At 41.7% G+C, this 26,103-nt stretch overlaps 1 protein-coding gene across 2 annotated transcripts in view; it reads right to left on the bottom strand.

The window, feature by feature from the left end:
• ITGA8 (integrin subunit alpha 8) overlaps window positions 1-11,488 on the bottom strand; it is a 201,413-nt gene extending 189,925 nt beyond the window's left edge. Inside the window, exons 1-2 of one of the 2 annotated variants that reach the window (XM_073879876.1) lie at window positions 10,920-11,488; window positions 10,088-10,221 (exon numbers count right to left, since the gene is read on the bottom strand). In XM_073879876.1, coding sequence (XP_073735977.1) covers window positions 10,088-10,221; window positions 10,920-11,125 — 340 coding nt within the window. In that variant the 5' untranslated portion in view covers window positions 11,126-11,488. The remainder of the gene's footprint in view (window positions 1-10,087; window positions 10,222-10,919) is intronic. The other variant, XM_025853612.2, reaches the window with a different exon arrangement.
• Between the last annotated feature and the right edge of the window lie 14,615 nt (window positions 11,489-26,103).

Raw genomic sequence — 26,103 nt, 5'->3', positions numbered from 1 at the left:
TCATTTTCATTGGTTTCCATGAATTTTTTTAATTCTTCTTTAATTTCTTGGTTGACTCATTCATTCTTTAGTAGGATGCCCTTTAGCCTCCATGTATTTGAGTTCTTTCCGACTTTCCTCTTGTGGTTGAGTTCTAGCTTCAAAGCATTGTGGTCTGAAAATATGCAGGGAATGATCCCAATCTTTTGGTACCGATTGAGACCTGATTTGTGACCTAGGATGTGATCAATTCTGGAGAATGTTCCGTGGGCACTAGAGAAGAATGTGTATTCCGTTGCTTTGGGATGGAATGTTCTGAATATGTCTGTGAAGTCCATTTGGTCCAGTGTGTCATTTAAAGTCTTTATTTCCTTGTTGATCTTTTGCTTAGATGATCTGTCCATTTCAGTCAGGCGGGTGTTAAAGTCCCCCAGTATTATTGTATTGTTGTCAATGTGTTTCTTTGCTTTTGTTATTAATTGCCTTATATAATTGGCTGCTCCCATGTTCGGGGCATAGATATTTACAATTGTTAGATCTTCTTGTTGGATAGACCCTTTCAGTAGGATATAGTGTCCTTCCTCATCTCTTATTAGGGTCTTTGTTTTAAAATCTAGTTTGTCTGATATAAGGATTGCCACCTCAGCTTTCTTTTGGTGTCCATTAGCATGGTAAATGGTTTTCCACCCCCTCACTTTCAATCTGGGGGTGTCTTTGGGTCTAAAATGAGTCTCTTGCAGACAGCATATTTATGGGTCTTGTTTTTTAATCCAATCTGATAGCCTGTGTCTTTTGATTGGGGCATTTAGCCCATTTACATTCAGGGTAACTATTGAAAGGTATGAATTTAGTGCCATTTTATTACCTGTAAGGTGACTGTTAACTGTCTGTTGTCTGTGTTCGTTTCTGCTCTTTGCTGCTTTTAGGTTCTCTCTTTGCTTAGAGGACCCCTCTCAATATTTCTTGGAGGGCTGGTTTCGTGTTTGCAAATTCCTTTAGTTTTTGTTTGTTCTGGAAGCTTTTTATCTCTCCTTCTATTTTCAATGATAGCCTAGCTGGATATAGTATTCTTGGCTGCATATTCTTCTCGTTTAGTGCTCTGAAGATATCTTGCCAGTCCTTTCTGGCCTGCCAGGTCTCTGTGGATAGGTCTGTTGCCAATCTAATGTTTCTACCATTGTAGGTTACATATCTCTTCTCCTGAGCTGCTTTCAGGATTTTCTCTTTGTCTCTGAGACTCGTAAGTTTTACTATTAGATGTCGGGGTGTTGACCTATTATTATTGATTTTGAGAGGGGTTCTCTGTGTCTCCTGGATTTTAATGCCTGTTTCCTTCCTCACATTAGGGAAGTTCTCTGCTATAATTTGCTCCAATATACCTTCTGCCCCTCTCTCTCTCTCTTCTTCTTCTGGGATCCCAATTATTCTAATGTTGTTTTGTCTTATCGTATCACTTATCTCTCGAATTCTGCCCTCGTGATCCTGTAGTTGTTTCTCTCTCTTATTCTCAGCCTCTTTATTTTCCATCATTTGGTCTTCTATATCGCTGATTCTCTCTCTGCCTCATTTATCCTAGCATTTAGTGCCCCCATTTTTGATTGCACCTCATCAATAGCCTTTTTGATTTCGATTTGGTTAGATTTTAGTTCTTTTATTTCTCCAGAAAGGGTTTCTCTAATAACTTCCACGCTTTTTTCAAGCCCAGCTAGTATCTTTAAAGTCATGATTCTGAACTCTAGGTCCGACATCGTACTAATGTCCATATTGAGTAGGTCCCTGGCTGTCGGTACTACCTCTTGTTCTTTTTGCTCAGGTGACTTCTTTCGTCTTGTCATTTTGTCCAGAGGAGAATAGATGAATGAGAGAACAAAATGCTAACAGGTTTACAATGTCCCCAGCAAATATACTGTATACAAATCAGAAAAGACCTGAAACCAGGGGAAAAGAAAGGGAAAGAAAGAAAAAAGAAAGAGAAAAAAAAAGAAAAAAAAGATAAAAACAAAAACAAAACAATACAATAAAAGCAGAATATGATCAAATATGATCAGGCTAGTGCATAGATCAGTGCCACACACTAGATTTTGGGCGTATTTTGGTCTGTTAGAAAAAAGTGCCTCCTAAAATTTTAAAGGAAGAAAGACATATATGTACAAAATAAGGGTTGATACAATGAAGGGATGGAAGATGACTGTAAAGATGAAAATTATAAAAGATTTTATAAAAGGACTTGGTAAGATAAGTTGTTTGAAAAAAGAAAGAAGATTTAAGAAAAAAAAAAGGAAAAAGGGAGAGAATGTGATCAGGCAGGAGACTAGAACAAAGCCATACACTAGTGATTTAGGGTATATTTTGATCTGTTAGAAGAAACTGTACCTCAAAATTTTAAAGAGAGAACAACTTATATATATATGCCAAAAATAAGGGTAATACTATGAAGGGATAGAATATGACTCTAAAAATGAAAAATAAAAAATGTTTTTTTTTTTTTTAGAAAGGGATTGATAAGATGTTGGTTGAAAAAGGGAAAAAGAAAAATAAAAAAAACAGTCAACAAATATTAACTTTGATGAAATAATGAATCATGGTAAAAAAAAAAAAAAGCCATGAATCTATGTGCTGTATTCCCCTAGCGCTGGAGTTCTCCCATTCTCCTTGATCGATCAACTTGGTCTTGGCTTGCTGGCTGTTTGTGCTGATCTTCTGGGGGAGGGGCCTGTTGCTGTGGTTCCCAAATGTCTTTGCCGGAGGCGGAATTGCCCCGCCCTTGTCGGTCCCGGCTAAGGAAGCTGCTCCGGTTTGCTCTCAGGAGCTTTTGTTCCCTGCAAGCTCTCGGTACAGCCTTGGAGGACCAGGGCAGAAATGGTGGCCTCCCAATCTCTACCCGGAGGAGCCGAGAACTCGGGGCCCCGCTCCTCAGTGCGCCCCCGGAGAAAAGCAGTCACTTCCGTGTCCCCGGTCTCCGGCCGCACTCCGTGCTCACCCGGCCTGTGACCGAGCGTTGCTATCTCTGGCACCCGACCCCGCGCGGAGTCTCCAAACCCAGCAGATCCCTGCAGTGCGTTCCCGCGCCGCTCCTCCCCGGGAAGGAAGGGGAGTCTCCCCGGATCTGCTGCTTGTTGGGTCCCTGCTGGGGGGGCCGTGCCCCGATTGGGCCGCAGATCACAGTTTATGGCAACCCCGAGCTGAGAGCCCGCGCCTCGGCTCCGTCTCTGCAGCCGGCTTCCCCACTCCGATACCTGGGAGCTCTGGCGCACTCAGGCACCCCTGGTCTTTCTGTGACCCCGAGGGTCCTGAGACCACACTGTCCCGCGAGGGTTCCACCCCCCGCTTAGCCACTGCAGCGACGTCCCTCCGCCGAGCCAACTTCTAAAAGGTCCGATTTTGTGCTCCGCGGCTCTAGCACTTGCCAGAAGCGGCCGGCGGAGGCCCCTCCCCTGCCGTCTATCCTCCCGAATATCGCCTCGATTTCACTTCTCCGCACGCCCTACCTTCCAGTAAGTGGTCGCTTCTCTGTTCAGAGAGTTGTTGCTACTCTCCTCTTCAATCTCCTGTTGAGTTCGTAGGTGTTCAGAATGGTTTGATCCCTATTCAGCTGAATTCCTGAGACCAGACGAAATCTAGGTCTCCTACTCCTCCGCCATCTTGCTCCGCCCCCCTAAATGGTCACTTTTACCAATGTTTGTGGATCTAGAAAAGTTGGCAGATCTTGGGGGCCATATACAAAATATCAGAGATCCAGCAACTGATCTTTCTTTTTAAAGATTTTATTTATTTATTTGAGAGAGAGAGAGTGAGAATGAGAGAGGGAGCCCAAGAGGGGGTAGGGTCAGAGGGAGAAGCAGACTCCCTGCTGAGCAGAGAACCCGACGAGGGACTCGATCCCAGGACTCCAGGATCATGACCTGAGCCAAAGGCAGTCGCTTAACCAACTGAGCCACCCAGGTGCCCAACAACTGATCTTTCTGCAGGACTGAGATTTAACTTTGTTTCTTCCGAACTGGCATGGGAGCTGCCTGGCTAAAGTCCATTGGAATAATACCGGTGTATTAGGTAGATTATTTTAAGTATAAATCACCTATTGGTGAATTGTGATTTGCTTATGTACCTTAAATACCCATAATAGAATTAAAACTATTTTTAATCTATTTTAGGGTTTCATTACATAGGTGCACCTTGCTTGGTGCATTAAATATGTTTTTGTAAGAATACACTTAAACTGAATTTTGAAAATTAAATATTATTTTCTAGGTGAGTGCTTTTAATAGGGTCAATAATTAGTCTATCTATCTTCCTCAAAAATCTGTTTGTGAATCTGGATGGTGTCAGTCAGGGCGCACTTGCTCTGAACTTTTTTGATAATATTGGCAATACTCTTCAACACCGTGCACAGATACAGGGCTCTTTATACACAACAGGTGAAGTTTGAATGCACACATCTCAACCGGTCACCTTCTACATCCAAGTGCTTTTTTCTGCTTTCGGAATAATTTTAAGACAATTTCCTATCTTTCTCCCAGAATGCTGCAGCCACTGCACTGGCTCTTCCTGCCGAGAGCTTGGAAGCCTGTTCCATCGCACAGACCTCTAGTTTCTTGAAAGAATTTTGCAGATTAGGCAACAGGCGCCTGATGCTCATGCTACTCAACTGGCCATAGAGCAGATCTGTTTCCCATTTCTAGTTAGAGTTTCAAGGACTTCCTTTTTCTAATTGCTTCCTCGGCTGCTATGTGCTGTAGGGACCACAGCCTCCTCCCTTCTCGTATCAGGACTCGGTTGCATTCTGTCGCATGGAAGTCCGAGTCGTTTGGGAGAAGCTTAGCGATGTTGGTTGCATCCGTCCAGGCAGCATGTCAGGTGTGGTGGCCATCATGAGTTGCTCCCAGAATAAGTGAACCATCCAGCTAAACCACCCTCAGTGATTCAGTGGGGTCAGCAGTGAATATATATGTATCTCTATATGTTTCTGATTAGCAGCACTTATACTAATTATTGCATTATGAATTCTTCATAGAGCAGGTTCTATTTGGGTTGCCTCCCCCTCTATTCCACTTTCAACCGAGCCTCCCAAAGCCCAGATTTCTGCCGTCCACGAGTTCTGTCACATTTGTGTTATTTCCTCTGTCATTTACTTGATAGCTCTGACCTACATTTTTCTTTTCTTTGTTCCTGAACAAAACCTGATTTCTTTCTGAGGAAGTTGGAAAAAGCAAGACTTATGCGACCAATATGTTTCCCAACCCTCACACGAGAAAAAGGGCACACCCAATATTATCAAAAAGCAACCCTTGTACCAGTCACAGCGCCAGATGCTTTAAGCTGCTTCTTATTGTGGGCTCACTTAACACAAAATAAAGCAGACCCCCCTCACCCAAAGGCTTCCGGTCCCCAAGCTAAAACACAATTCTAACAAAAATCTTAGCATTACAGAGCTTTGAAATATCTTAACCAAACTGTCTTCCATTTTAGGGTTTTGTTTTGTTGTTGTTGTTGTTGTTTTAAACACAAAGGTACTAAATTAAGGCCAGGCAAATCCTAGTACTTTTTCTCAGATGACTTACAAATCTCAGTGCCACCGCCCACCTCTTCCTGTTCATTCTTTATATGGGTCCCTAACTGCCAGTGTTCCCAGGTGTCTTGCCTCCATTACTTTTCGTGTTATGATGATTATCATCATTAATTAGCACATGCCATTATCTTTCTCCTCAAAATGTTTCATTTGTGTATTTAAAATGATCAGATATTTGCACACTATGCCTTTGCCACTACTGTTGGCAATTTGCTCTTCATCATTCCAAAGATGAGGCTCTATTCATTCTGTTTCTTCCCTCCCCCTTTTAGCAGGGGGGCTCTAATCTAGCAGTTGTATTTACTCCACACATGGGTTTGGAAAATGTAGGAAAAAGATGAAATGAACCTTGGAGTAGATTTAGAAAGGAGAGGCATGAATTTGGCAGATGTGATGTTTTAAATTGTTTAAGACACGGGGCACAGTTTAGACAGTTTCTGAGGCTAACGTGAAAGAAATGAATTTGGTGAAGGGGGAATTTTATTCTAGTGAAGTAAGAGGGAAAGACAGAAGGGAGATGAGAGAAGTGCTTTTTTGCAACCACTTGATTTTGTACAGAGCAGGAAAATTATCTACTCTTTGCACTTTGCACCTCCCCCACCACCATATGCTTCCCTCAGGTTTCCTTCCTCCACACTTGAAAGGACCACAGATTTTAATAGTATTCATGCATTTGAAGTGTTAGGCTATTTCTGGCTTCCTGGTTTTTCATTCATGATGAGAAGTAATTTTTAAGATCCAGGTTACACGATAAGGTAAAAATAAAATAAATGATCTTTTAATGAAAAAAAAAATCGAACAAAATGGAAGTTTAAAAAAGAAAAAAGGCAGTTGACCTTACAACTGAAGTTCAAGATCACAACCAGATTGGGGGACTAAATTATAGGCCAGTCTCCTTCAATGCCTAGGTTGAGAGAGTTTGTTAGGTTACCACCGTGAACACTAAATTGTAGACACCCCAGGCGGCTTGAACAAGTTGAAACAATGTCATTAAAAGGTCAAATTTACTTGAATTCAGACATAACAGTAAAGCCAGATGGAGAAAAGACAGGGAAGTCACGCCTATCTTTACAGAGGAATATCTGCAGTATGATACATCTCTATGCCCGAGACATCGTGCTCTATTATGTGAACATCAGTTTGTGGGTGCTCAACACTCAAAGCCACTACTTTGTCAAGCAGAGTAATTTTCTTCCTCTTTTGGGAAAACTGTACATGGGCTGCCAAGGGGCAGAGATTAAGACAGGAGGTCGCTGACTGGGGACACTGAGGGGCCATAGCACGCTGTGAGAAGCTGTGGCAAGCCAAGGGCGTGGACAACCCGTCATCCCCATCAGGACAAAGCCCTTCTTCTATGACCTCTGCTCTCCACAGCCCTCGACCCCAACTGCTTTTCCCTTCTAGATCTTCTCTGGAAGATCATTTTCATTGAAATTTGTGAGGGTAATTGGGGGCTGAGAGGAAGGAGGTGGGGAAGGCAGGACAAGCGGGGCGTCAGCTCCATAGGATCCAACCCTGAATTTGCTCCCCATTAGGACCAGACTTCTCCCATTCCTGGAAGGCAGGCAGGGTGAAGAGGCAGGCTCTGTTCCAGGCAGACCTTTTTTCCAACCCTGCGTCTACTGCTTACCATGGTGTGGTCTTGCACGTAACTTTTTTAACACCTTTGATGTCAGTTTCCTTATTCATAAAATGTGTTTTATGGGTTAGAAATAAATTGTATAAGTGGCTGGTACATAGTAGGTGATCAATAAATGCCAAGCGTGTGGTAACATCGACTGCCAGACCCAGAGTCAGCGACACCTGTGTTTCTGCCTTTCATCTTTGGTTCCAAGGTCACACTGTGCCCAAAGAACAGGGACTCCAACTGCAAAGAGCCCCATTGTCTGGGGCGCCTGGATAAAGAAATCGATAGAAAAAATGCGTCGCGTGCTAGCACCCACTCAGTAGCCAACCAGGAGCCCCCAGGGTCCTCAGATTCCCTTGGCCCCACCATTCCCAGGCCATTCCCAACAGCAACCAAGGTTCCTGGGCCCACAGTACCCCCTGATGGCTAACATGGGGAACTTTCTTTTCTCAAAGACTCTTCTCAGTGGGACTCCCCCAAGCTTTCCCAGCTCACTGCGTTGTTCATTCCACCGCAGACCATTCATTTCTCACAAACGTGTGACTTCCTCTGCTTTGCTTCTTTTTTACCTTCATTTTTTGCTCAATTACTTCAGAAACATCTATCTCCCTCCCCATTTCTCCCCCTTATTTTGTTCCATTTATGAATCCTCAAATCCAGTTATGGTTGCTAAGTATAACAGCAGGAAGAGGGCATCTGTCTACCAAAACAAAAACGAAACAAAACAAAACAAAACAAAAAACAAAAAAATCCAAAAAACCTCCATTCATTTAGAAGTCAAATAAGATATAGTGTAGAACCAACAGCATTATTCTCTAGAGCCCTTTGAGATATCCAGACGTCTTCCTCAGAACTTGCACAGACGGGATGCCATTCACCCCTGCCTCTTTCTCCAAGTAACACTGATCTTTTCTCGACATTCTTATTATTTTTCTATTTATTTAATTGCTAAAACTGTGCTGGTTTGTCTCCTACTGTTTCACTACAACTATAACTCAGCTACAATAAGGGTTATGTGCATTCCTGTGGGCTGTTCTGGAAACCAAAGCACAATCCTGCAGCATTAGTTGGCCATGGGAAAGTGAATTCAGATCTCCAAACAGTTGCTCTAGAAGGAACTTTTGGAAAATTTACCTATTGTAATTTAACATTGGAAATTTTTTGGTTGGGAGTGTTCAGTTTTTAAAAATTCATATTGATGTCTGTATTCTCTGGTTTTCATCTGTTGAACGATGACATCTACTGGGATTAGTACTTAGAAAGGTATTCAGATGTGACTTATCTGGGCAGACATCGGTTCTTCTTTTATCAAAGGAAAAATATACTAACCAGATCCTGATTTGGTATGTTATAGGAATGTTCTAGCAGGTTACAAAATTTATGTCCACGACTGTAGATTGCTTCTTGGTAAAAATACAAGAACATATCTTAAAATGTAAATACTTATTTCCCTTAACTTAAATTCAAATAATACTATTGATTTATGTCTTTATTTATCAAGGCTTAAGTTTTAGGGTCTTTTAAAAATACAAATGGTTTTGATATGGGTTATTTAAAAAGCCATTAATTTTATGCTTAATCCTGATTTAGAAAATTTATTCTCAAATGGAGGTAGGTCAGTAAGCAGAAACATTTAAAATCCCAATTAAACAACTAGTTAAAAGATATCTTTTACAAATTAACATCAAGTGGCTTAATTTTTCTAATTTCTAATACATTTAAAAGTAAAAGCTTATGAAAATTGGTACGAAGTAACTGAGTCACTTAATAAAATGGTAGAGGAGCTACTGTGACTATATATAGACACATATGAAAAACATAATTTGAAAATGCTTTTATGAAGTATTTTCCTAATTTGGTCATAATTCAAGGTAAGCCTTGCATAGGATTTTTTTTTCCTTTGAAATGGTTTTCATATTGATAGAATCGAAATTATTTTATTTTTTAAGATAGAAAGTTGCAAATCGGATAAAGTAACAGGTAAAATACAAGCCATCCAATTTCATCAAAATGCTGTGAAAATGGATTTTCTACATACATTCTAAATGCACACTAATGTAACAATGATGAAGAATGATGTCATAAAAATCGTTGTGTGGTGCAAAAGGTATCTTAAATGACTGATCATCAAAAGACATTATTTGAGTTCACATTTTTCTGAAAAGAGATATTTGGTTCCTGATAATGTATACCTCTTGAATTCATAAAGTTTTAGAGGTACAAATTAAAACACTCAGTGTTAGTGTTTTCTAAAGCATTACAGTAAAGTTATTTTCTCAGGACCCAAAGAGAAAACATGAGAGAAAACCTAACCAGCCTGAACTGGTTAAAATGTATTTTTCCTTTAATTAAATAAGAAACATCTGTCTAGGGATTTTGGAAATGAATGTAATCCATCCACACTCTGCTTGTACTAGTTTGCCTCCAATGTCCAATATTTTGAAAGAAAATTCTTTCTTTCTGTAAAGAATTAAACAGCAACATGGAGTGATGTCTGGGTCTATAGCAGCTGAGTCTTGCCTCCAGAGTTTGGGCACTGGAAATGCTAAGGATCTGTCTTTTCCTGGATTTGTCCTTGGGAAGCAACCAAACTCTCTCCATAATCAAGGTTTGGGTGGAACATTTGTATTTCTTCAAAGCATCCACTCACCCTGAAAATGCTCATCTTGGGACAGTAAGGAAACAGAAGTTACTAGGACGCACCCAAATACTCAAGGTCAAAACACCAACGTTCCCTCTCTGGGGTTCACGGGACATTTTCCTCGCCTTCACTCAGGCTTCTCTAGGGACCTGAACAGCCCACAACACAGACTCATCAGACAGGCCAACTGAGTACAAAGTGGGGAGTTAACTCCAGGATGGCTCCAGTTCCTTGAAACCAAGGCCCACCGTTGAGAATGACAGATAACACTTACTGGTGTTGTCAAACGGTATCTGCTTGCACTGCGCAGACCCCTCGGCGGGCCAAGGACAGTAATAGACGGCTCCCCCTTCCACGATGTCTGGCTGGCTGGTGTTGGCTTTGGGCGCCCCCACCAAGACACTCGCTCTGCAAAAGGGATGCAGAAAATCACTCCCTGGGAATCATAAAAGTGTGCACATGCGATGCAGTCTCCCGTAGCGGCGCGCTCACTGAGACTAGGGTGGGGGTCGGGGGCAGAAACGTATTTATGATGGAGACCGACTGTCACACTTGATTTCCTGTTGGAAACCTACGGGCGTCTGAAACCTGGTTTTGAAGAGGGTGCAAATCGTCCCAATTCTTCTCTAGGTGGAGCTATGTATACAGTGAGATGAGAGAAAAGGGGGAAAAAAAGTAGCTAAGGACAGAGCCCAGCTGCTTGTAGCCGACAGCACTTGCGCCCAGACACTTAATTGTTACAGGCTATGCATAAACAGACCCGTGTTGTGGTCCGTTGTTTTAACTGGCCTGAGTCTGTTCGGTCCCGGTCTCCCCTTTGTATGGTGCTCGAGTCTTTGCTCGCGTCTTGGGAGCTCCCCAGGACTTGCGTTTTCTATGCAAGTGGCACGTCTCTACTTCAAAGTTCACAAGGCTCATCTAGCATGGAAGGGGGACAAGAGGCGGGGGAGCCGGACGGGACCCCAAGTGCGCAGCGGGTTGGAATCTCAGGAATCTCCTTCCATCGAGCTGCGGGGACAGGCGCGGGTCCCCCGGCAGACGGGCAGGGACCCAGCCTGTGGCCGCGTTCGCCCCCGCGCGCGAACTCCCTGCGCTGGGCGACTTACGTGCGAGCGGCAGGTATATGGAAGTCCACCGCGTAGCCGAAGTAGCTGCCCTCGGGGCCGCTGTACACCGTGAGCTTGTCTACGTCCAAGTTGAACGCCTGCGAGGCGGGGGTCCACAGCACGCCCAGCGCGGCCGAGAAGCACCAGAGGGGCGCGAGCGGCTGCGCCCGGCTGCCCCGGGGACCGCGGCGGGCCCCGGCAGACATCGCCCTCCGCCCCGGCGGGTGCTCACCGGGGAGCGGGAGCCCAAGACACCCGCCCGGCTCCTTCACGGGGGCGGCGGGTGGCGGTCCGCAGGTGCCCGCGTCCTGGGTCGGTGCGCGCGTCGCGTCCGCGGTGACAGCCCCCGGCTCTCCGCCGCCCGTCCTCTGAGGTCTGCTCCCCGCCTGCTCCCCGGCCGGCGCAGGGGCTGGCGGAGGGGATGCCAGTCCTCCTCTGGCAGCGGGAGGGGGCCCGGCGCTCTCACGGCGCCTCCTAGCGGCGGGTCCGCGGGCTGCGGGAGGGAGCCCCGGAGACTCCTGGCCGCCCGCGTCCCTGCTGGAGGCCGGCGCCGAGAGCCTGCTTCGGCCGCCCGCCCAGCCACTGCAGCCGCATCTCAGGGACGATGTGAATCTCGCACATGCCAGTTCAGGCCACTGCTTTTGGGAGCTATGCCCCCCCTCCCCCGGCATGGGACGAGAGTATGCTGTAATTTCTCCCAAACGGAAGAATGTGAGAACGTACCCCACCACGAGGCGAGATAAAGCTGGGCTCCTTGCATCACCTCTGCAGCCTGACGACCCCTCAGGGTCCATCCGTGTGTTCGTCCGCGGCTGAGCTCTTAAATCCAACTTTTCCACCCCCACCCGGCCCCCCTGCAGGGTAACTGGTAAAAAAAAACCCTTTATTTAGCGCTTTCTCAAAGGCACATGGGGCATGTGAATGCCTTGATACTAAATCTTCCGTGGCCCTGTGCAATTGTGATGAAGAGTAACAAAGTTAGAAACGTTCGAATTAATGATTTACCCTCAGCGGGGGTAGAAACCGTAGGTTGGAATCTACAGGAGTCCAAACCTCAGTTCCAATTCAGGGACACTATTGCTCTCTTTCTGTGTCCTCTGCTTGGAGGAGGGACTGAAGAATGAGTAGGATGAAGAAGAATGGTATGGATGCTCACATCACACGCTCTTATGGGGAAACAGGGCTAATGGGCGAACAGAGCGATTAAGTAAGGGTTAACCTGGGGAGAGGGTGCAGGGGATGGAGCTAAATAGCCAGGGAGTGTAGAGACAGGAAGGGTAAGCAGTTTCGAAAGTATTTTAAGGCAAGTTGGTGGCAGATGTAGACTTGGGCTGGAATTGGAATAAGAGGCTTGGATTTAGGCGTTAGGGGCGGAAAAGTTGAGGGAAAGAGTATCACTGACACCAGGCTGGGAGGAAAGGGTTGTATAAGGGATAGAATAAAAGAGTGGGTCAGGGAGTGGCAGGAAATAGGGATAGATCTCCCGAGACAGAGGATCTTAGTAACGAGAACATTTACTGAGGCTGAGAGAGCCAGTTCTAGAGCAGAGGCATGACACGCCCACAGGGATTCAAAACATTTGCTGGCAAGGAGGTGGGGTGGGGGGTGGGGTAGCAGTTGTTAGAAGCAAGGGAAAGCCAAGAAGCTATTGCCCAGATGCACTGGGTGATGAGGCCGTTGACCTGATTCACAGAAAGTAGGGGAGGGAGAAAGCCACCGGGGCAATGAGAAGGGAAAAGGTCAGAGGATTAATGGCAGATGAAAGTCAAGGAGCGTCCAAGGTGAGTGTGAAGGTATCCAGTTAGAAGAGAAGAATACAAACAGTAGCCATGGGCAAGGAGAGGATGGGAGGTCTGTGGTGAGTCAGATGCTGGGCTTGTTGAGTCTGAGTTGAGTCTGGCAGCCCCAGAGGCTCTGGAAGCATAAATTTCCGGCAGTTGTCAGTCTGGCGGGGCAGATTTGGGAGGCTATCCACAGGAAAACTCTGAGCCCACTGAAAAGCTGGACTTTCTCCTCTCTCTCACATCAGACCTCACTTGGAAGCTTGATTTGAATTTTATGTCTTTATATTTGCTTGTCTTATCCCCGTAAAAATTGTAAAAAATCAATAAGCTATTGGATTACCTGGCAAATCATCACATCTGGATAATTTCCGAACTGGATAGTCCTTTTCCAGACAAGAACTTAAGAGTAGATGGTAGAAAACTTTTTTTCTTAGTCCAAAAGTCCATTTGTGTTGGACATGGAGTCTTGGGCTCTGGTCAGGTTACAATGTTAATAAAAGTGATGTTCTCTGTAGTAAATATCAATGAATAGTTCATATGCAACATACACATGGGCACATTCAGAGCTGTTGCTGACCTTGAGACTAGGGGATAACCTCAACTCGATGGCTTGCTGACACTGGCATATTGAAATTTGGAAATTCCTCATATTGCAGGCAAATCTTAGGTAGGAAAGGAATACCTAAATAGGTAGAAAGTAGTAACATTGTCTTAGACGTGTGTTTGGCCCCCATACCGACTTACTGGGCAGAAGTCACTATATGGTATAAAATGCTTTGATTTGTATAGGGCAGCACATCACCAGGGTATCCCCTTTTGTACTCCCTTGCTTTGCAATATTTCCAGTGTATTCTTTATCCTTGTATTCAAAATAGAGCAGGTAGGGAATGAGAATTCCACTTACTGCCACACAAATGGGTACATGTACTGTTCCTATTTTCTAATACATACTTAGTTCTTAACTTACACAATAAACTTATATTCTTGATGGCATCCCTTTCCATTCCACAGATGAGTGCATTAAGGTTTGGAGAAATGCAATAATATCCATATTTATAGAGCAAAGAAATGGTATAATATGAACCCAGGACTGTCGGATATCAAAACCAGTTCCTCATGCTATGAGGTCTAGAAGAACATTTTTTAAAGTTGTGATAATCATGAGAAGTCACCTTTCTAGAATTAGTAAGCTATGCTGGGAGGACCCTTTGGGCATGCCTGTGAGCAGTGATTGAGAGGTGGCATAAGGCAGCTGTGCACTTCTCCAAGAGGTCTTGGAACAAGGTTTGGTGGTACCCTGGTATTGAAAGAGTGGAGGGAAAGCAAACTAACTTGAAGCTCTTTGACCTCCCTGGGAGGCCAGAAGCCTGAGAAAGTAGTAAATCTCTGAAGAAGCCAGGCAAAAAAAAAAAGAAAAAAAGAAAGAAAGAAAGAAAAGAAAAGAAAAGGAAAGGAAAAACAAAACAACCCTGCAATAATTACCGGGACAGGGTAGGTCTGAATAGGTGTCTTGTACATTTCACTCTTCTGACACATGGGAACCATGCCAATCAGTAAGGCCTGGGGTGCTGTCAGAGAACACATGGATAGTGACAGCTCTCATGCTGAATGAGAAGTTTGACATTTTAAAGGTCTACTAGCACTGATTTATTTGTCAGAAAAGCAAGTCTGGGAATTGTTTATCATGCATGTGAGTTTGTGTGTATGTTTAATACTGGGAAAGGTATACATCGTTGTTTCCCTAAAAAGAAAAGAATCCAAAGGTCAAAGATGGAACAGATTTGGCCCAAACTCTCCAAAAATAAATAAGTAAAAAGCACTACAGGAAAAAATGATCTCTGGGTTGCAGCCATGTACTGAATACTTTAAAAATAGAGACGCTGTAACATTTAACCATTAGTGCATACTTTTTAACAGATGACAAAATACATTTGTGACTTAATAACCAAGTGTTATTCCTACTATGTTTAAATCTATTTCTTTATATGATAAAGTGCAATCCTGCCTTCGGATCAAGAGGTAGGAGAATCCTGACATGATTAATTCATTCATACAACCACATTTTCACTATGTTAATTAAACCATTTACAAAATAAGCCAATGTAAAAACAGTGTGTTCTTGAAGGTTCCAATAGCTTGAAAAATGAATGCACCAAAAATGAAAAGCAGTTTTTCAATTTCATCTTGTATTTAAGGTAATGATGGAGGAGATGATCTTGGGTTTTTCTTTTGCTCAACTATGCTCATTTTTTTTTCATTATTAGAAACAACTGATTACTAGAAACCAGTCGGTTAAACTTGGGGCAAACTTTTAAATCCATCAACTGTCTCTGCTAACACAAGCTTATGTCTGCAAATTTTCTATTCTGGTACCTGGAGGGTGACTCTCATTACAGAAAAATCTTTTTTTTTTTTTTTGGTCTTTTTGATAATTTTGCTCGTAATTCTCTTTTGTGATTTCCCTTCATGATTTTACTAGCCGCTTTTGAGTTACAGGGGCGCAGCCATGGCCCCCGTGTTGGCAGATGTTCAAACGCAGCCCACAGTTTAGTTGCAGGAAAATTCCCACTAGTCGAAAACAGACTCTGACTTGATCTCTTTTTAGAATGAGCCTTTTAAAAACAGCTCTGCTTTAAACAAAAAATAAAACTAAATAAAACAAGTCTTCCTCTAAAGGGAAGGTAACTAAGGAAAATAATGCTCTTTCAAATCCTTGACAATTGGGGATAAATCTTCCTGAGAGGCAAATCCCCAGGGGCACCTGAACGTATACTCGGGATCTTGAATAATTTACAGATTTCAGCTAGGGCCAGTTTGCGCCAGAATCCTGAAGAACCTACACAAGCGGCTGGGTTGGTGAGGTGGGCCTTTCACATAACTACTGCTCAAAGTGACTGAAGCAAACTTCTGGGGGGCTCAGGGCACTCACAACATCTTAGCTGTAAACTTGGACCATGGCACGTGGGGAGTCCAGTTCCCACAGAGCTTATGTTCGAGGCCAAACCTAAGCTTATGCTGCCAGTGCCAAATAAGGCCATAGGGGTATATTCAAGGGGCTTATTATTTTTATTATTATTATTATTAAATTTCAGTAAGGTTAAACCTTAACCTGGTTCAGGGCAGTACCATGCTAGTCTTTGGGAAAGAGGGTCACTTAAAATGGGGAACCAGGCGTTCTTCCCCACCTGTGCACGTACCAGGTGTCTTAGTCCATTCGGGCTGCCAAAACGAAATACCACAGAATGGGTAGCTTATAAAAAACAAAAATGCATTTCTCCCGGTCCTGGAGGCTGAAAGGACTCAGCTGAGGCACCGAAGCTCTCCTACAGTAGGTGGGAAGTCATGGAGGAAGTCCTCCAATTGCAGGAGGACGGGAAGGCTGGAGCATCTGATTTGTTGATATGAGTGTGTTTTAATTTATTTTTATTTTAAGATTTTATGATATGAGTGTGTTTTAAACCTCAGGCTAGATTGCTGTGTTTATTCAGCCTCTGGAAGACACTGCCAGGGTGCCTAGGACTGCCCTCTAGTGTCTGTGATCCTGTGGAATTTTCTCATGAAAAATAATTTAATCTCACAACTACTTCGATGGCTTTTTTTTCATTAAAATGTTTCCCAATATTGAGTTGATCTCTCCTACATTCAACACCATCTTTGTCTCCTTGTTATGGCTTTGCAAATCATCAGGTGAAAGAGAGAAAAAGAAGATAGACAAGAAGGATGGAAGGAAGGAATTTGCCCATAAAAATAATATTTCTTATTTTCCCAGCTAACTGCAAAATCCAAATCAGATTTCCATGCCATCCATGTAAGGACTGTGTCCGATTCAACCTCACTTGCCTACTTGATTTTGTGGTTTGTTTATTCATTTTCTTTAACCATTCAGCAAGCATGAGCACTGGCTATGTCTTAGGCACTGTGCCAGCCCTCGAGACACAACTGTGAGCTAAAGAAATAGAATTTCCTCCCTACATGGAACCTGTGATCTAGTGAGGAGTTAGGTGGCACACAAGCTAGCCACCTGATAACATGATAATTAATGGATAAGTTGACAAGCTCCAGGAGCAAAACTAAGAAGGTGTGCTTAGAGAATAATGGGGGTGAGGGTAAGGTGGAGAAGCTTTTATGAGATATTTTTCCTCAAAGAATACAGACATGTGACAAGCCAAAGAATAAAACACACTATTCATGCCACAACTTTAAAAATATATATATGGTTATAATCCTGTTCACCCAGATCTGGAAAACAAGGAATCCTATGACTTGTTTGGGGCCATTGACTTAGAGAAGTTCAGTTTTAGCAGAATTCATCTGTGTACAGGGAATCAAGTTAGGGCATTTAGAGCTCTTAGGGTACCAATGTATTTTGTCATCTGTGTAACTTACATAAAAAGGCCTCCTGCTTATCGTGACAGTGAGTTACACATGCCCATGGCCTTGGTCATTTCAATTCCTTCTGTTCAAGAATGCCCTAATCTGTTTCCAGTCTTAGCAGTCTTCAAGAGAACAACTTAAAGGTTGGAAGTGGAGTTTTGGTCTTCTACTTAGATTGCTTAAAACGTGACTAACTGACTTAAGTTGACCTTTCTGGTTTTTATTGTTTTGACTTATTAAAAAATGTGTCCTTTTCCCAAAGGCCTCTGGGCACATGCACAAAAAAATAGAAATATGACAAGTTAAATTAAAACCAGCAGATGAAAGTTAAAATACCCTCATAAAGAAAAAAGAAAGATGCCAAGTCGAGTTACTGGGAGGAGAAAACTAAACCAAATGGATTAGGCTTAGCCCAGTTTTCAGCTGTTTGCTAGGAGGACTCGTTCTAAGTATTTCTTAGAGTAACTTCCTACAAAATCCCTGAAAAACTTTTGTCACTACTTAGTATGGTACCAAATCGGGGAAATAATGGCAATCCCAAAGAGGGAAGGGCTCTAAATTGTAATAACTTTTCTAATACTGTTAGGATTGTTGTCCAGCCCTTTGTCACTGTGTGATCTCACTCATCTGCATCTCATTCTTGCAAGGTGAGAGATTAGCCCTAAATATAGTGGGCATTTCTCTCTTGAACCCTAGATTTCTGCTGTCAGCTCAATCATGGTATGATTCTCTTTGGAGATCAATGCTGTTCATATGTGTTGAGGCCGTGTATAACATAAGCATTAAGAGCATGAGTTCCAGAGCCAGATATCTGGGTCCAGAGCCTAGTTTTGCCACTTACCTATAACACTATGGGCAAGTTACTTACCATTTCTATGCCTCAGTTTCCCCAGCTGGAAAGTGAAGACACTAACAATATATCACAAAGACCTATGAGGACTCAACAAGTTGAAATGTATAAACCTATATGAGAGCCCATATGAAAAGCAATATAAGGGTGAGTCATTATTATTACTTACACTTCTAATTGGTTATAGAATGACATTATTTTTTCCTCTCCATTATCCACATGTGCCTACCCTTCACCAGGGACATCAGGTATTCACTGTTTGCCCGACCCCAGCCTGGAGATGATCATCCTCACAACCACAGTGCCTTGTTGTCTTGGTTGAGCCTTCTCAATTAATACTCCTTTGGGCAATAGCAGTTTGTAGAGAGGTTACCAAAAAATCTTGAGGGTTTTTCTTTGGGTGGGTAACAAGTGATGTTTCAGGCATATTAATATAAAAGTTATATAAATGAGGGAGAAACAGAGAATAGTTGGTACATAGTTATATAGGTCTACATGTGAAAAATAAAGATCAGAATTAAGGAGGTAAAATGCAATGACAACGGGTAGGCAAAAGTTTTTTGTTTTTAGTGTGTTGTGTGTAGTTGTGATTTTTTAAAATGTATACTTCTATACTTTTAAATTTGAACTTTTTGAACCTCTGGGTTACTGTCTTAAAAAAATTCCCAGCTAGTATGTTTTCAAATATTGTTTCTTTTCCACTGTCATCTCTTTCTGAGATGCCAATTAGGGTATTTTTATAACCTTCTCATAGTATAGTCTGTCCTCTTATTTTATTTGACATTTTCCATCTGTTTATTTCCATATGTTTTATCTTAATATTTTTCTTCTGATTTATCTTTCATCTCACTGATTATCTCTATAATTGTGACTAATCTGCTGTTAAATCAGTCTATTGAGTTCTGCATTTTGGTTAGTGTATCCTTAAGTTACAGAATTGCCATAGGTTATTTTATTGTCATAGTTTCTAGTTCTCTGCCAAAGTTACTAATCTTATTTTTATTTTATTAAACATTTTCAGGGTTAAAGTTTTTGTCTGTTAACTTTATTATGTGAATTGTGGGGGAGGGGTCTGTTTATATTATCTGTTGTTTCCCTTGTGTTTTGGTCCCATCTTGTCTCTTTGTGTGCCTCTTACATAGCAGCATTTTTTAAAAAAATTAAATACCAGATATCATATGTTAGAAGATACACCAGTAACCTAAGGCCTAGAATGAATCTGTCTTATTCAGATAGAGTTTACACTTATTTCTGGCAGGCTTCTATGAGCAATAATATGGCTAACTCACTTTAATCAATTTTCACAGATCAAGATGACTCAAATCTGGGCTTCTGTTCCTGGAAGGGCCAATCTATTTCCAATTCATCCTTAGAGTGTAAACTGTTGGGGTCTTAACATTAAGTGTGAAATATTTACCATTGAACAAACTTCTTCCAAGACCATGGGTTACAATTTTTGTTTCCTTAACCCAATAAGCCCTTCCCACCCCAACCTCTCCTTATTCCATTTCATTAGAAAAATAACAGATTCTTCTAGGGAAACATGGCTCCAGATACTGGCTACCAAGCCTCATGGACATTGGCTCAGCAATTCCTTAGTGACTTATGAATGCCCCAGTGCCTTTAAAACTATGGAAAAAATACTTTGTCAACTTCTAAAAATTGTACTTCGCAGAACGGTTAGTCTGAAATATCTAGTCTGGCATTACCAGAGTTTAGGTCTGGATAATTTGGGTGAATAATGGTGCTCCTTTTAGAAAGGTAAAATTCTAATGTGAGACTTAGTTTAGGGAAAAGAATTTAGCTTCAAATATTTTGAATTTTTTTTTAAATTTTTTGAATTTGAAGTAAAATTTACATATACATGTAGAGTTGTCCAATAGTTGGTTTGAAATACAGGGCAGAACCTTGATGAATAAGTCAGCTGATTCTTGCATTAGATTTTGCATGTAGAAAAGAATATTTACCAAAACATTTATCTCTTGCTCAAAGGTCCAATTGCAGAGATAATAGGTGACCTATATGCTAAGGGGTTGCTAATATTTATGGTCATGAGCTTGATGCTTTCCTTTACCCATATATATATATATATATATATATATATATATATATATAAAATCTCTTTTAATATTTTTTAAATATTCCATTTTGAAAATGAGGAAACCTAAATTTTGTGGGAACTTGCAGTTCACATGTCTGGTAAGCAGTAAACCTGAGGATAAATCACAGAATGTCCCTCTGATTCCCAAGAACTTACTTTTTCTATTACTCCATTTCTATTTTCTAGATTTGGGAAAGGAAACTATCATCAGACTCTTTGAAAAATCAACACAAGGGGCATTAAAACAAGTGCCATCACTGAGCAAGCCCAGAGGCAACACGTATTAGCAACAAGCAGATCCAGGGATCAGCTTGTGTGTCTAACATCTTTCTCCAATAAAAGTAATAGTGTCCCTTAGAGAAATGGCTGATTCTAGGGTTAGGGAAGGAAATATATAAGATTAAGTTGAAGCATCTTGTAATGTAGAAAATAAGGGAGTGCTCAAAAAACAAACTGATGGGGGCATCCAGATGGCCCAGTTGGTTGAGCATCAACTCTTGGTTTCAGCTCAGGTCTCGTTCTCAGAGTTGTGAGTTCAAGCCCCACATTGGGCTCTACCCTGGGTATGGAGCCTACTTAAAAAAACAAAAATACAAGCCAAAAACCAAAAAACAAAAAAAACAACTGATGGGGACACATCAAGGGGACACAAGAGTCAACTTAAAGAGCTCCCAAAGGCTCCTTGAACAAGAAAATAAATAATATAGTATTGGATTATAACCCAAAGTATAAAAGAAATTATCATGAGCCCTGTTATGGCCTGAATTGTGCCCACTCACCCCCACCAAATTCAATATGTTGAAGCCCTAACCCCCAGTGTGAACATATTTGGAGATAGGGCTTCTAAGACGGTAAATTAAGGCTCATAAGGGTGGGACCTTAACCCAGTAAGAAAAGGAAGAGACACCAGAGATCTGGTGTGCACAGAGGAAAGGCCAAATAAAGATATAGTGAAAGGTGACCATCTACAAACCAAGGAGAAAGTTCTCATCAGAAACCAACCCCACTGTTACCTTGATCTTAGATTCCCAGCCTCTAAAACTGTAAGAAAATTTCTGTTTATGTCATTCGGTTTGTGGTATTTTGTTATGGCAACCCTAGCAGACTAATACAAGTCCATAGCGATAAAAATAAATGATTGAACAAATAAAGAAACGGGGAGAAGAGACAAGTTCCCATATGGAAGAATTTTTTAAAAATGTGTGTAGACACTTCCCCCTTAAGAAGGTGAAACGACACTTCCTACCCCCTCAATGTGGATTGTACACAGTGACCTTCTAACAAAGAGTGTAGTATAGAAAGGGGGTAAATATTCAGAAGATTAACATCCTCAGTAGGAATTTATGTTGATAATGTACCCTTGATGATGTGATGAGAATTGTACTTTACCATGTCTGTGGTCTTCCTCCCCAAAACTATAATCCCAATGGAATCAAGAGAAAAACAACAGACAAACCCAAATTGAGGGACACTCTACAAAATATCTGACCAGTATTCCTCCAGAGTGTCAAGGATGGCCAAAAGAAGAAGTCTAAAAACTGTCACCCCTTAGAGGAGCCTAAGAAGACATGATTACTGAATGTGATGTTGTACCCTGGGTGAGATCCTGGAACAAAGTATAAAACTAAAGACAAAATATAAAACTAAAGACATTTCAAAGATGAAAACTAAAGACATCTGAATGAGGTACGAGCTTCAGCTTGTAATGTATCAATTTGGTTGGTAAGTTTGACACATGCGTCATACTAATGTAATATCTTAACAACAGGGGATACTGGACGCAAAGCATATACAGAAACTACCTGTACTATTTTGTTTTGCAAGTTTTCTGTAAATCTAAAACTATTCTAAACTTAAAAAGTCTATTTAAAACGCACATGCAAAATTGCATATTTGTTATATCTTCTATATAGTTTCTCTCCTACACTGTTTCTCTGAATATTCCAAAGTGAATTTTTATTTGCTTTATCTTGGGAGGAGAGTTTAGTTCAGTTTTGTTTCTTCTCACTGAGCAGGACCCATTTTTTTGCAGTTAAAATTGTGCCACATCTTGGCAGAAGCCCAGGAGATAAGGAAGGCTGGGGTGGAGAGGGCCAGCTCAAAACCCAGCAGGTTCAGCTGTATGAATGAGGAATTCCTGTAGGCATACTTTAAAGACGCATGTGTGCAGTCCCTGTATTTGAGACATCTCCACATCTTCATCCCTCTCTGCCTTAGTCATCAATTTCTTTCTCCCTTTGTAGAGAATCTCTGAAAATTCCTGAAAACAATATTTGCTTTTAGATGTTTTGGATTAAACCCTCTATTGTCTTTTTTCCTTTGACTCTCTTGTTCTCCCTTTTCCCACAGAGAGACTCCCAGATTTTTCATTTTATTTTAAGATTATGTTACTGAACCAGATGATCCAACTTCATCCTTTGCTTCTCAGGCTCAAAAAGAAAAAAAAAAAAAAGAAAGAAAGAAAGAAAGAAAAGAAGCCCCTGCTGTGGGATTTAACAAACACTTCTACCTCTTCCCTTCCAGACCCCGTCAGCTGCGCTGTTCCAACAGCACTCAAAGTAGATCTACAACTCCAAACCCCAATCCTCCTGGATTTTAGTGCTGGCTTTCCACCAAAAACTTGCTCCAGCTGTACTGGCCTCTAATTTCTTAACTCTTTCTTTTTCCTTACTCTCTTTTTGAGAGAGATGAAGGAAAGGAGGTTCCTTCACTCTTCCCTCAAGTGTTTATCAACCACCTAGTATATGCCGGCCACTGGGATTACAGCAGTGAATAAGGTAGGCGAGGTCCCTGCCCACATAGAAGCTGCATTCTAATGGGTGGGTGACAACCATGAAGCACTTGTTATTGTTACAAGATTTATTTGCGTGTGTGATTTCACTTAGTCCTGATGATGTAGGCACTATTGTTATCCTCATTTACTGAGACACAGATGCTAACTGACTTACCCAATGACATGTAGCTAAGTGCATGATGGAGATACAATTTAAATCCAAGGGCTCAGATTCCAGAACACTTGGATTCCTAACCATTATAAATATTGGTACAATTGTTCTTTGAGGGTAGGTAAATACTATCCTATTTCTTTCTAAACTAAAAACATATATGTTGGGGTTTTTTTTTGTTTAGAATTTATTTATTTGAGAGAAAGAGCGTGCATGCAAGAGCACAAGGTGGGGGGAAGGGCAGAGGGAGAAGCAGGCTCCCTGCTGATCAGGAAGCCCCATTCCGGGGCTCCATCCCAGGATCCTGGGATCATAACCTGAGCTGAAGACAGACGCTAAACTGACTGAACCACCCAGGTGCCCCTGTATGGTGCTTTACAAAAAATCTCTGTAATAGCTCTTTATTACAATTCTAAAAAGAAAAATCAGTTCACTTTTAAGGGAAATGAATTAAGTTTTTTAAGGGAAATGAATTAAGTTGGCATTCAATAGTTGCTTAGGTAGCATAGCACCTATCCCCTCTCTTTCCCATTTCTATGGGGAAACTCCCGCCCCTCCACATTCCGGCCCCCATTACGGAGTATGCTGGTGGTTCAGGTGTGATGGAGCTTCCAGGTTAGGCTCTGATTGGCACTAGCCAAATAGCCTGTGCCATCTTTCTGGCCACATGATTGGTAGGGGTGAGGTTAGGAATGAACCAATCAGTGCCTGGCATTCTAATAGCGGCCATGGTTGGTTCAGGTTTATATAACCAGAGACGAGAGGTGAGTCTCTTTCTCTTCTAGATTAGGAAAGAGGAGGCAGTGTCCCAAGTGGTGCTGACCGCCGTCATGGAGGAAGAACTGGGAGAAGCAGAGATAAATGGAGCCAGAGTTCTGAACTGAACCACGCCTTACATCTGCCTGGCTTTTCAACTTTTCAGTGATGTGAGTTGTAAATACTTTTTATTGTTTAAGTCACTTTGAGTTGGAGTTTCTTTTAGTTTCATTGAAAATCATGCCATCTAACACAAGTAATTTTTATATTAGGCATATAAATTCTAAATAAGTAGGTTTTTCAAAAACAAATTTCACCAGAAACTGGGGGGGGGGGGAGCCCCACTAAATTATCTAGAAAGCTTCAAAAATCCAGAGAACATTTGCAAACAAAATTGAATCTTTGACTTATGTGAAAAAAAAATAAGTAAAATAAAATACACCTAGCTGGGCATTTACTTGGTTTCACACATGAAGATAATCAAGATTGTGAGTTAATAGTTTAGGGCCAGATGTAACAGATGCTCAGTTAATTGGCCGGCAATGTGCTGGTTTCAGATTGTAGCAAACAATTGTCTTGGATTTTGTTGCTAAAAACACTCCTGTTTTTGCCAAACAACACTGTTTTGGAGGTTTGCCACCACAAACACAGAAAGCTGGCTGTGGTGAAAGTTTGTCGTTTTGGTGGGACCATGAGACACCACTAGATTATAATAATGTGAGAGGCAAGACATCAGCCTGTGTGTCTTCAATTAATCGCGTCTTCCCCGGTAAATTTAAAAGCACAGCTTCATTCTCAATAGCTAGTAACTAAGAGTGAGGATAATAGTGATGTGATTAGGATTTTAAAATGTACAGGGAGTTGCATTCTATCTAAGAGTGTGTACACATCCAAGGACGTTCCCTCCATGTCCAATTTAATGTTCCATCCTGATTTTACCCTCCGAGGACACGAGACCAAAGCTAATCAAGAATCAGTTGAGATGTAGCACAGACTTTTACCAAATAGGGAAGACACAGTCTGGAGAGAAGTCAGCTCTCTGATAGGAGATCTCCTTGTAGTTTTTTAGCTTCCCTATTAGGTTTGTGGGCCCAAGATGCCTGTAGAATAACAGTAAAAATGGCAGCCTTCCACTCTGCTCTTAGAACAAAATTTTAAGAAAATAGAGGTCTGGCTCCAGTGGTAAAAACAGAAGTGGTTAGAAGTTTTACCCCCCGTTTCTATTTCTTTTAATATGAACTACTGTGCCTGACAATTGGGAGGTAGACAGGGATAAATCATATATTTATTCCCATAGGAATAAAATACCTCTGGATCTCTGCCCTGTTCTGTTAAAACTAATGAGGGTGAAATTCATGTCTAGTGCAAGGGTAACCTCACATGCACGGAGCACCTAGGCTCTGGACAGATTGTGCCCCAAGAGCCAGTTTTTATGAGTTGTATGGAACTTGGAATGTATTTTTTGATGGGAACAAATGTGGTAATCAGTAAGCCCACTAGTTTGTTCATAATGGCCTCGTAATGGAACAGTATATCACAAAACCCAACCATGACATTAATGGTGCTTCTGGGGTGAAATGGTTCAGACCACACTTCCGTTGCTGTCCTTCTCCCTGGCTGCAGCGGGATTGGGGTCCTTCTTGGCTATTCAACAGGCACATGGTGGAGAACTGTGGAGAAAGTAATTGGTGGGTAGGAATAGGCAAGGCCTCAAGTATGGAAGCAAATAGGACTAAGGGGCTCTTGGAAAGGGGATGAGAGCATTACTGGGCCATGAGATGAGAAAGGTCATGGCTCCTAACAGTGTAAGTCCTATGGTCTCTGCTTATGACTCCTCTCTTTTTTAAAAATTCTTGTCTTTGAGGACAACGTCAAGGATGTAGATTTTTGCCTAAGGTCACTTCAGAAACATAGGAAATGATGGGGCATTAATTAAGTTCAAAGAACTGGGGGATTTCAGTGAATCTTGACACGAGCGCAGGCTCTCCTGATGTTACCAAACACTTCAGAGTTCTGTATAGTGGAATTTTCATCACCTACAGCCATCAGATAGAAAAGTCAAAATTAAACAGACGTCAAACATTGCCCTGACATGAACATCACTGTAACAAAGGCCTCGTTATAATCTTTTCCTATTCAAGGCAAACAAAATTTGACTTCTCTTTGAAATGCGAGCAGAGTTAAAATTTTATTTTTCTTTATTTGTGAGTTTTGATTTAGTTCAATTTTATTTTAGGAAGTACACATTCATTTTTCTATGAAAAACCTAAGTATACATCTTTATATATTTTGTCTACCCTTCTTCAATAAAATAAGTTGTATATACCTTTTTTGTAAAGGAAAGGTGTCCATACCTTCCATCAGCTCATCAAAA

This window comes from Callorhinus ursinus, unplaced genomic scaffold (genome assembly GCF_003265705.2).
Source record: "Callorhinus ursinus isolate GAN/ISIS: 27379988/994484 unplaced genomic scaffold, GSC_fseal_2.0 scaffold36, whole genome shotgun sequence".
Lineage (NCBI taxonomy): Eukaryota > Metazoa > Chordata > Mammalia > Carnivora > Otariidae > Callorhinus > Callorhinus ursinus.
This window is presented reverse-complemented; position numbering and strand designations above follow the sequence as displayed.